The 12566-nt window shown below is 44.3% G+C and overlaps 1 protein-coding gene across 6 annotated transcripts in view; it reads right to left on the minus strand.

The window, feature by feature from the left end:
- Positions 1–12566, minus strand: part of azi2 (5-azacytidine induced 2) — a 127300-nt gene that overhangs the window by 88646 nt on the left and 26088 nt on the right. For all 6 annotated transcript variants that reach the window (XM_072509355.1, XM_072509353.1, XM_072509354.1 and 3 more), the window contains exon 5: positions 7971–8119. In XM_072509355.1, the coding sequence (XP_072365456.1) occupies positions 7971–8119 (149 nt within the window). The remainder of the gene's footprint in view (positions 1–7970; positions 8120–12566) is intronic.

The raw sequence follows: 12566 nt of genomic DNA on the forward strand, positions 1-12566 counted from the left end.
CGAGCCTGCTCAGCCATTCAATTATGGCTGATCGTTTTCTCATCCCCATTGTCCTGCCTTCTCCCCATAATGCCGGATCCCCTTATTAATCAAGAACTTATCGGTGTCTTAAAGACACTCAGTGACTTGGCCTCCACAGCCTGCTGTGGCAATCAGTTCCACAGATTCACCACCCTCTGGCTGAAGAAATTCTTCCTCATCTCTGTTTTAAAGGATTGTCCCTTCAGTCGGAGGCTGTGCTAGTCTCTCCCACCAGTGGAAACATCTTCTCCACATCCATTCTACCCAGGCCTCTCAGTATTCTGTAAGTTTCAATAAGATCCCCCCCGCCCCCCCCCCCCACATCCTTCTAAACTCCATCGAGTGCAGACTCAGAGGCCTCAACCGCTCCTCAGATAACAAGCCCTTATTCTGGGGATCATTCACGTGAATCTCCTCTGGACCCTATCCAAGGTCAGCACATCCTTCCTTAGATTTGGGGCCATAAACTGCTCACAATATTCCAAATGGGATCGGACTAGAGCCTTATACAGCTTCAGCAGTACATTCCTGCTACATGAATGCTAACATTGCATTCGCCTTCCTAACTGCCAACTGAACCTGTATGTTAACCATTAGGATTCCCGAAGTTCCTTTCATGCTCATGATTTCCAAAGCCTTTTCCCATTTAGAAAATAGTCTATGCCGCTATTCTTCCTACCAAAGTGCATAACCTCACACTTTTCCACACTGCATTTCATCTGCCACTTATTTGCCCACTCTGCAAGTCCTTCTGCAGCCTCCCTACTTCCTCAACACTCTGTCCCCCTACATATCTTTGTATCATCTGCAAACTTCGCAATAATACCCTCAGTTCCACCTTCCAGATCATTATGTATATCGTGAATAGTTGTGGTCCCAACACTGACCCATGAGGCACACCACTTGTCACCGGCTGCCATCCTGAAAATGACCCTTTTATCCCCACTCTCTGCCAGTCAGCCAATCCTCTATCCACTCAGTACCTTGCCCCCCAACATCATGGGCTATCTTATTTAGCAACCTCCTGTATGGCAACTTGTCAAAGGCCTACTGGAAATCCAAATAGATCATGTCCACTGGTCCTCCTTTGTCTAACCTCGTTATCTCCTCAAAGAATTCAAACAGATTTGCCAGGCATGACCTCCCCTTGACGAAGCCGTGCTGACTCAGTCTTATTTTACCATGCACTTCCAAGTACTCTGCAATCTCATCCTTAATAATAGACTAAAATCTTACCAACAACCGAGATCAGGCTAATCAGCCTATAATTTCCTGTCTTCTGCCCTCCTTCCATCTTAAACAGGGGTATTACATTAGTCAATTTCCAGTTTTCTGGGACACACCCTGCCTCCAGTGATTCCTGAAAGATCACCAGCAATGCCTCCACAATTTCCTCAGCTAGCTCCTTCAGAACTCTGAGGTGTAGTCCATCTGGTCCAGGTTATTTATCCACCTTCAGACCCTTCAGTCTCCCCAACACCTTCTCCTTAGTGATGGCCATTACACTCACCTCTGCCCCCTGACTCTAAGTTCTGTATGCCACTGGTGTCTTCCACTGTGAAAACTGATGCAAGGTACCTATTCAGTTCCTCTGCCATTTCTTCGTTCCCTATTACTACTTCTCCAGCCTCATTTCCCAATTTTCCAATGTCCATTCTTGCCTCTCTCTTACCTTTCATATATCAAAAAAAACTCTTGCAATTTTCTTTTATATTACAAGCTAGCTTACACTCATATTTCATCTTCTCCCCCACTTATTGCTTTTTTAGTTGTCCTCTGCTTGCTTTTAAAGGTTTCCAATGCTCTGGCTTCCCATAATCCTTGCCATCTTGTACACTTTTATGCTGTCCTTGACTTCCCTCATCAGCCATGGTTGCTTTGTCCTCCCCTTACCTGGTTTCCTCCTCCTTGGGATGAATTTCAGTTGCGCCTCCCGAATAACCCCAAAAAACTCCTGCCACTGCTGTTCCATTGTCTTCTCTGCTAGGCTCCCCTTTTCCAATCAACTCTAGCCAGCTCCTCCCTTATGTCTTTGTAGTTACCTTTACTCAAGTGTAAAATCGTTACATCGGATTCCAACTTCTCCCTCTCAAACTGCAGTGTAAATTCTATCACATTGTGGTCATTGCTCCCTAAGGATTTCTTCACCTTTAGTTCCCTAATCAAGACTTCCGGTGGCAGCCATGGAGTGAGTGGTCGCACACAGGGCAGCTCTGGCTCGAAGATGTTGGCTTGGGCATTTTATACTCGTTAACGGGGTAACTCCGGCAGGAAAGCGTTGTGGAATGTGTAGAGGGAGAGGTTCTCCCCAGACTGGCATGGCTATTGGCTACCAGACTCGACAAAAAACAGTTAAAGGCCTGGATAAGGAATTGGAGGTGACCTGTGGCACAACAACTATTGAGAGAATAGCGGAGGGGAAAGGGTCATCACCAGTGGGAAAGCCCCAGATGGAGCAGTTGATGGCTTTCATCAAGGAAGAATTTTGCTTGGTCAAAGGCCAATGAGGGAGCATGACAGAGTTGCAGACTGAGCACAGTCATGGGCGGAGAGGGCAGCCATCTTGGTGGGCACAGTTCAGGGTGGTATTAAAAGAAAGTAGAACCGGCGGGGGATGTTGGCAGATTGTAGAGGGGAATGGAGGCATAAGCTTCCGGTTGTGACGTGGAACGTCCAAGGGTTAAACAGTCTGATTAAGAGGTTCTGGGTTTTTGTTCACCTGTGGAGTTTGAAAGCAGAGGTGATTTTTATACAGGAGACATACCTCCAGGTGAAGGCTCAGGTTAGGCTGAGGAAGGGATGGATGAGACAAGTATTTCACTTGGGGTTTGACTCGAAGTTGCGGGGGGTGGGTGGCAAATTTGTTGAACTAAAGGATGGGGTTTGCGAGGGCCAAGGAAGTGCAGGATCTGGGGGGAGGGGAGGGGCGAAGATGTGTGATAGTGAGTGGGCTGTTGGAGGGGACGCCTGTGGTGCTAGTCAACGTATATGCGCCGAATTGGGATAATGTGGGACTGTAAAGGGTTATTGGGAGCGATCCTGGATATAGACATGCATCAACTGCTTATGGGTGTAGATTTTAATTGTGTGATGAAAACGAAGGTGGACAGGCCAAGCTCCAAGTCAATGGAAGGTCGAGGATGGCAAAGATCATGCATTGGCTGGAGGGGAGGCTTAGCTCGAGGCAGGTGCAGAGGCGGAGGTGGAGGCTAGATTCGGGTCTCTTGGCAGATTTGCAAAAGGGCGAGGTCGGCGATTGGGGATTACGTGGAGGAGCTGACTCAGAACGGGGAAGTGACGGCGGCCATATTCTGGGAGGTGTTGAAGGCGGTGGTCCGATGGGGAGGGGGTTCATCTCATTCAAGACAGCGAGGGATAGGAGGAAGAGGGAGGAGCATAGACGGCTGCTGGTCGAGATAGTCGAGGTGGACAAGAGATACTCGGGGGCTCCCACTCAGGAGTTGTTGGTGGAGAGGAAGAGGTTGCAGGGACAGTTTGACGACAGGAAGAGTGGTGCAATATGAATATGGAGAGAAGGCAGACCATGTGCTGGCCCACCAACTACAGAGATAGGCGGTGTCTGGAGAATTTCTAAGGGTGAGGACGGAGACGGGGGATGTAGTGTCAGAGCCGGGGAGGATAAATGAGTATTCAGGCAGTATTATGAGAAGCTGTACAGAACTGAGCTGGATGGAAAGGAATGGGATAAGGGATGATTTTCTGGATGAGTTGGAATTTCCAAAGTTGGAGGAAGAGAGGAGGCAGGCATTGGAATAGCTGCTGGGGCTGAGGGAAGTGACTGACATTATTAGGGGTATGAAGTCGGAGACCTGACATCTCCCTGGCAGAGTTTTATAAGGCGTCTGTGGCAGAGTGGCACCAGACCTGTTGAGGATGTTCAGTGAGGTGTTGGGAGAAGGGGGACTTGCCAGAGACGTTGACACAGGTATCGGTCACGCTAATCTCAAAGGGAAAGATACGTTGGAGTGTGGGTCGTATAAGCCTATTTCATTGTTGAATAGGGACGTGAAAGTACTACTAAGTGGCTGATGGGGAGTTTGGAAGGATGTGTGCCAGGGATGGTCGCTGAGGATCAAATGGGACTTGTCAAGGGCCGGCAGCTCTCTAGCAACATCAGGAGGCTGTTAAATGTGGTTATGACTGTGCCAGGAGGGAGGGTACCGGAGGTTATTGTTTCTATGGATGCGGAGAAGACCTTCGATCAGGTGGAATGGAGATATTTATTTGAAATTTTGGATAGGTTTGGCATTGGCCTGAAGTTCAAGGCATGGGTGCTGTTGTTATATGTAGCCCCAGTGGCAAGTGTACAGACAAATGAGGAGTTCACATTCAGAGTTTTGGACTGCATTGGGGACGAGACAGGGGTGTCCATTGACACTGTTGTTCGGACTGGTGATTGAGCCCTTGGCGATGGCTCTCATGGGGTCTGTGGAGTGGCAGGGTATTCGGAGGGGGAACAGGGAGCACCGTGTGTCGTTGTATCCGAATGATCTGTTGTTGTTTGTGTCAGATCCGGAGAGTATGGGTAGGATTATCGGTGTATTTGGGGGGGGGGGGGGGGGGGAGAAGGATTTTAAGAGATGGGATTAATTATACCTGACATTGGCAGGGAGGGTGCAGGTGGTCAAGATGAATGCGCTGCCAAGGTTCCTGTTTATTTTCCAGACCCTCCCAATTTTTCTCCCCAAGGCCTTCTTCCGGAAGTTGGAGACAGTGAATCTAGAGTTCATATGGGCAGGGAAGGTGCCACGGGCAAAGAGGGCTCTGTTACAGAGGCAGGGACAAAAAGGGGAGTTCGGGTTGCTGAACCTGCTCCACTATTATGGGGTGCCAAATGTGGAGAAGGTGTGGTGCGTAGTGATGGAGGAAGAGTCCTGCATGGAGGTCTAGTCTGAGGGCTATGGTGACGGCTCCACTGCCATTAGCTCTGGGGAAGAATATGGGGAGTCCAATGGTACAGACGACGGTCAGGGTGTGGAATCAGCTGAGGCATTTCAAATTGGAGGGGATGTCGGCATTGACGCCACTGCGTAGGAATCACAGGTTTGTGCTGTGGGAGATGGATGGGGTGTATGAGAAATGAAAGGAGGCGGGGCTGGAGAGGGTGAGGGACTTGTACTCATAAGGGACGTTTAGAGGTCTGGATGAGGTGGGAGGGGGCTGGGGGTGGAAGTTCGAGTTACCGAGGGGGAAGTGAATTTAGATATATGCAGGAGAGAGACTTTGCGCGGAAAGAGTGGGGGGCATTTCCCAGATTACCCTTTATTGGAGCAACTGCTGCTCCCAGATGACTTGGGGGAGCATAGGAGGGTACAGGTGAGGAACAAATGGGACGAGGAGTTTGAGGGCGGGGGAAATAGGATGGAGGACTGTGATGAGAGACGATGCAAAGGGTGAACTCAACCTCCTGCGCGAGGATGAGCCTGATCCAGATTAAGGTGGTGCATATGACAGGCGAGGATGAGTGGGGTCTTTCAGGGAATGGCCAATCGAGTGCGAGAAGTGTGGGAGGGGGCTGGCAAACCATGCACACATGTTTTGAAGTTGTGAAAAGCTGGAGAGATACTGGGAAGCGGTGTTTGTGCAGGTCAGGCCGGACCCAATCATGGCGATCTTTGGGGCATCGGAAGTGCCTGAGCTTCTGGAGGGGAAGGGGGCCGATGTTGTGGCCTTCGCCTTTCTGATTACCCAGCGAAGGATCCTGCTACATTGGAGGTCGGATACACAGCCGGGGGCAACAGCATGGCTGGGGGACTTGTAAAATTTTTGCCGGCTAGAGAAGATTAATTTTGACCTCAGGTGGTTTCGAGATGCGGTGGGGGTTGTTCATGACGATGTTTGACAAACTGTTCATTGCAGGAGCGGGGGTAAAAAAAAGGGGGGGGAAATTGCACAAACTGTGGACTGTGATTTTGTGGAGCGTGTATTTCATATGTTGTTGTTTTTTTTATATATGTGTTTGAGATAAATTACATTTTGTTTTTTTTTTTAATATAAAAGTTCCCTAATCAAGTCTGCCTCATTACACATTACCAAATCCAAAATTACCTGTTGCCTCGTGGGCTGTATGACAAGCTGCTCCAAAAAAACATCTAGTAGACATTCCACAAATTCCTTTTCTTGGGATCCACTACCAACCTGATTTTCCCAGTCCACCTGCATATTGAAGTCCCCTATGATTATTGCAATATTGCCTTTATTATATGCCTTTCCTACCTTCGGATTTATTTTCTGCCCCACATCCTGACTACTGCTAGGGGGCCTGTACACAACTCTCATCAGGGTTTCTTTTCCTTTGTGATTCCTCAACTCCAGCCGCACAGATTCTATGCCTGCGAATCCTATATCGCTTCTTGCTATCAATTTAATTTATTTCTCACTAACAACTCAACCCCACCCACTCTGCCCATCTGCCTGTCCTTTCGATAGGACACAGTCTTGGATACTTAAATTCCAGCCCTGATCCCCTTTCAGCCACATCTGTGATATCCACATCGTACCCGGCAAGCTCAACAAGCTCATTTACCTAACCCTAACCCGCCAATTTCAATGTGCGCAACAAGCTCATTTAACTTGTTTTGTATACTGCTTGCATTTAGGTACAACACCCTCAGTCCTGCATTGACCACCCCTTCTCATAGATGTCCTCATTTTTGCTGTACCTGAAGTTAGATTCCTGCCACTTTCTATACCTTCTGTTTTATCACGTGCTCTAGAAACTTTACTAAACTCTCCTGAGCCCTCGGCCCCTTTAACGAGTTTAAAGATCTCATTATTAATTTGCACTCCCACCTTCGCCTTTAACTTTGATTTTCTAATTTTCCATACCACTATTTAGTTTAAAGCCTTAATTATGCGATTCTCATTATCATATGCAAATTACAATCCAGATTTTTGATACACACAAATCATGGAATAAACCCTAAACCCCAAATACAAGTACAATAGTGCCATAGGTTAATAAAACACTTTCAAAAATACTCCCAAACATGGAATCTCCCAAAAACGGAGATCTGTGCATGTGTAACTTTTGGATAGCCACTATGATTAAGAAAAACAAGCTAAGTGAAATAAACAATGTCAAATGTCAGGTAAACGAGTTCTATTGAGGTTATTAACAAACAGTATGCCAGAAGGCCAGTGACAGGGCTATCCTCATGCACAGTATTGTGCTGAACAGTCCGAGGCCCAAATTCTCTCTGACCCCCGATGTTGTTGAGCCCTGTCAACTCAAAGTGCCCTCATTAGAGGTCAGCAATAATATTAATGGACAAAAACAAAGAGGTCAGAGTGGGAGTTGGGCAAAGGGATTAAAATAGCGTGCGCGGAGGACCTGGGTTTGATCCCGGCACCAGGTCACTGTCTGTGTGGAGTTTGCACATTCTCCCCATGTCTGCGTAGGCTTCACCCCCACAACCCAAAGATGTGCAGGTTAGGTGGATTGGCCATGTTAAATTGCCCCTTAATTGGAAAATAATATTTGGATACTGTAAATTTAAAAAAAATTTTTTTAAAGGAATTAAAATAGCATGCAACTGTGGACAGAATGAATGTGTTTGGCAAAGTGAACACACAATCAACATTGGTTGAGTCTCGCTCAACGGAAGGAACAGCACCTCGGTTTTATACTGAAAATCTTCCATTTATGTACAGCCAGCAAGGCAGTCACCACCTCTAGTTTCTATTGCTTTCTTCTGCCTCTACATTTTTGGCTTATTGCAGCCTACTCCACTTTGCCAATTTCTCTACACTTATCTCGCCCTCTTCTATTTTGTTGCAAAATATCAAACATTCTTTTGCATAGCTCTTTTATTTTAAATGTGCACTTGTGAACTGCATGCTGTAGTGTTGTGCTGGGAACATAAAAAAATATGCATGAATGAAACTTCAAACCTGTAGTTATTTGGAGGCATAATCTTTCAATTCACCTTTAGTTTACAATTGTGCAACTCTTCTCGGAGTAAACTGCATTCCTGTTTAAGGATCTCCAGCTCTTGATTCAGTGTGTACATCTTCAGTTCATTATTTGATTTTTCTAAATCCCAAGAACTCTGGGTTCTGTGCAGATCATCCATCACTACAAAATAATGAAAAATATACACTAAGTTGCCTACTTACAAAAATGTTATTGCCATTTCCAAACCAGGTGTGCCAATATTACATTATGTCGATATGCCTTTGTAACAAATTTCTGCTGTCAAATACTTAGGTTTCATGTTTTAACCTCTGTATTCATATGTTGTTTTCAAATTTGCATTATCCGTAAGTATGAAAAATGTCTGTTCACTCCATTCTCTCCCTTGCAATCTTTATTTCTTGATTGCTCACCCACCAGTACTAGTTTCTGGATTGTCAGCATCCAATCGCATCATAGACCCAACATAACTGGAGTGCTCAAGAACAGCTGACAAGATGTCCTGGGCTTTCCAATTGGGAATAGATTGTTGCTACATTCAATTGAAAGAAAAATGTCATCACTGGGTTATAAATATTTTTAATTCAAATTACTTCCTGCCATAAACAGTGAAAAGTGTAATGGAAGATACCATATTCTCGAAATGAACATTTCACCCTTCATTTTGTATGAAAGCAATCCCACAGAGACCTGCAACGGCAGGCTAGTATCAATAACATTCTCTACTAACATTTGGAATGTTTGTAAAAATGCAATTATTTATTCTAATATTTCCCTTACGAGGCAATGTCAGCTCTCCACTCAGCAATGATGAGAACTGGGCCACTGGAAAAGAGATTCAATTGTTAGCTCTAAAATGCTGAACTCAAGTGCTTTGCTTCAAGTTGGAGGGTGGCTGGAATAACTGAGATTTGAACTTCCATCATGAAATGTAAAATCTTATATCAATACACAACTTGTCAACACTGAATAATATCTCCCCAGCCCAAGCTATGCTAACTATACATAATTGGATGCCCACCTTCCTCAACTGCAAGCTTTTGTGCAAGAGTCAATATACATTCCTTTTTGTACTGTTAACATGTGTTTCAAATAAAGTTGCAAAAAGAAATGAATGCAAACTACCTCACATCTATCTATCATCTTTGGACCAAATGGTTGGACTTGCATTGGTAGCTGATTGAAGTAATTCATTGGCTCCAAGTTTTGGAGTGAAGCTGCAAACCACTGATTATGTGTTGGCTACTTTGGATTGGCATCTCTAAGTTCAAGTGTGCAAATTGTATAACAAATGCATTAGGATGCAGGTATCAAGCACATTTTGCTTTTCCTATGCAAAAATGCAATTTTTCACAAAGGAGTACCCTTGCACTAAGCCTGATCATCTGGAGGACAGAGGTGCAATATCACAGAAACATAGAAAATAGGAACTGGAGCAAGTCATTCTGCCCTTTGAGCATGCTCCGCCATTTATTATGATCATGGCTGATCAGCCAATTCAGTAAGCTTTCCCAATTCCCCCTTATCCTTTGATCTCCTCCCCTCCCAGTGGAAATATCCTTCCTGCATCTACTGTGTCTGGTCCGGTTAGAATCTTATAGGTTTCTAGAAGACTCCCTAATATCACAAACAGTAGTTGTAATTTATGTAATTACAGTATTTCATGAGTAATTTATTTTAGTGCAATAAAGCATTGTGATTGTTTAAACTGAAATTTGTGTCTCAGGGTTGATACCCTAACCCACTGATCAGCACATGGGACTTATTTCCAGACACATGCATAGATGATTACCAAGTGCAGGAACCTGGGCTCCTTATGTCATTCCTCAGCCCAGAGATTCTGAGGTTATTGGTTGCTATTCACTGTTACCTTCACCAAGATTACATATATTAGAACAGGCCAGGAATCCTTTGATATCATAGTACCATAGCCAGTACCATAATAGGCAATGTATTTTCCTATAGAACTGTTAAAGGTGAACAAAACGTGGAATGTTAATTTTACACAAAAACCCTATTCCCTAGAATACTATCAGTAACATGTACCATAACATTTTAAGCTTTCTTAAAAAAAAATTATAGAAGAATTTATTAATCAAATTGGCAAGGGTAACCTTGGGAGAACCAAGGGAGAGTTCATTGAATATGTTAGAAATGGTTTCTTGAAGCAATAATTTTTGGAACCAACCAGGGAGCAGGCTATTCTGGATTTGATATTACGCAATGAGAAGGGATTAATTAATGACCTCATAGTTAAGGATCCTCTAGGGAAGAGTGATCATAGCATGTTAGAATTTCAAATTCAAATTGAGGCAAGAAACTGTAGTCCATACTCGTGTTCTGGAGTTAAACAAAGGTTATTACATCGACACGAGGACAGATTTGGCCCCAGCGGAATGGCAGAAAGACTAAAAGGTAGGACAGTTGATGAGCAGAAGCAGTTGTTTAAGAAGATATTCAATTCACCCAACTAAAATATATTCCAGAGAGGAAGAAAGATTGTAAGGGGGAGGGGGGAAATATCCATGGCTAAGCAAGGAAGTTACAAAAACTAAGGAATACCATATTGCAAAGGCCAGTGGCTGGCTGGAAGATAGAAAAAAAAAAAAAAAAAAAAAAAAAAACTTAAGATCAACAAAGAGTTACTAAAAGTGATATGAAAAGAGAAAAGATATAATAGAAAAATATTTTAAAAAGGATAGCAATAGCTTCTGTAAGTATGTAAAAGGGAAGAGAGTAGCTAAAGTGAATGTTTGTCCCTTGGCGGATAAGACCGGGGAGTTAATAGTGGGGACACAGAAATGGCGGAGGCGCTATATTTTGCTTTCGTTTCCACAGCAGAGGACACTAGTGCCATTCCACTAGTAACAGCAAATGCAGGGGCAATAGAAAGGCAGGAAATGCAGAGGCAATAAAAAGGGAGGAAATTAGAACAATCATCAACACGGAAACGGTACTGAACAAACTATTGGGATTGAAGGCAGACAAGACTCCAGGGCCTGACGGCCTACATCCTAGGGTCCTAAAGGAAGTGACAGCAGAGATAGTGGATCCATTGTAATAATAACAATCTTTATTAGTGTCACAAGTAGGCTTATATGGTTATAATATTCCAAAATTTCCTGGATGAGAGAAAGGTTCTTTTGGAAAAATGTTAAGAAAACGCTCTTATTTAAAAAGGGAGGGAGACAGAAAGTAGGAAACTATAGACCAGTTAGTTTAACATCTGCTGTTGGGAAATTGTTGGAATCCATTATTAAGGATGTAATAACAAGACATTTAGGGCAGCACGGTGGTGCAGTGGTTAGCATTGCTGCCTCATGGCGCTGAGGTCCCAGGTTCGATTCCGGCTCTGGGTCACTGTTCGTGTGGAGTTTGCACATTCTCCCGGTGTTTGCGTGGGTATCCCCCCACAACCCAAAGATGTGGAGGGTAGGTGGACTGGCCACGCTAAATTGCCCCTTAATTGGAAAAAATGAATTGGGTACTCTAAATTTATAAAAAAGAAAATACCAGGACATTTAGAAAGTCAAAACACAATCAATCAAGAGTCAACATGGTTTTATGAAGAGTACATAGTGTTTGACTAATTTGTTAAGAGTTCTTTGATGATGTAACAAACCAAGTGGATAATGGGCATCGAGATATAGTGTATCTGGACTTCCAGAAGGCATTATCGTGCTGCACAAAGGGTTAGTACACAAGGCAAGATAACATGGGATTAGGGGTAATTTATTAGCTTGGATAGAAGACTGGCAAACTGACAGAAGGCGGAGAGTCAGTAAAATGGATCTTTTTCTGGTTGGTAAGAAGTAACTAGTGGGGTGCCACAGGGTTCGGGCCTCAGGCCCAAACTATTTACAATATATATTGATGGGCGGCACAGTAGCTAGCACTGTTGCTTCACAGTGCCAGGGTACCAGGTTCGATTCCTGGCTTGGGTCAGTGTCTGTCTGGAGTCTGCACGTTCTCCCAGTGTCTGTGTGGGTTTCCTCCGGGTGCTCCGGTTTCCTCCCACAAGTCCCGAAAGACGTGCCATTAGGTGAATTGGACATTCTGAATTCTCCCTCTGTGTATGCAAACAGGCGCCGGAGTGTGGCGGCTAGGGGATTTTCACAGTAACTTCATTACAGTGTTAATGTAAGCCTACTTGTCACACCAATAAAGATTATGATCATTATTAGGATTTGGATGTAGGGATAGAAGATACTAGCAGATGTAACTAAGATAGGTAGGGTAGTAATGTGAAAGGAGGAAATAAAGAAATTTACAAATGGATATAGATAAGTTAGGATAGTGAGCCAAAACTAGGCAGATGGAGTTTAACTTGGATAAGTGTGAGGTTATCCATTTTGGTCGGGAAAATGGAAATGCAACTTATCAACTAAATGGAGAAAACCTTCAAGAGTGCTTTGGTGCAGAGGGATCTGGGTGATCTTGTACATAAAGCTCAGAAAACTATTATGCAGGTACAGCAGGTAATAAGTAAGGCAAATTGAATTTTGGCCTTTTATAGCTAAAGGGATAGAGTATAAAAAGGAAGTGTCGCTGCAACTGTACAAGGCATTGGTGAGACCGCACCTGAAGTATTGTGTCCAGGTTTGGTCCC

The sequence above is a fragment of the Scyliorhinus torazame genome, chromosome 6, assembly GCF_047496885.1.
Source record: "Scyliorhinus torazame isolate Kashiwa2021f chromosome 6, sScyTor2.1, whole genome shotgun sequence".
Classification (NCBI taxonomy): Eukaryota; Metazoa; Chordata; class Chondrichthyes; order Carcharhiniformes; family Scyliorhinidae; genus Scyliorhinus; species Scyliorhinus torazame.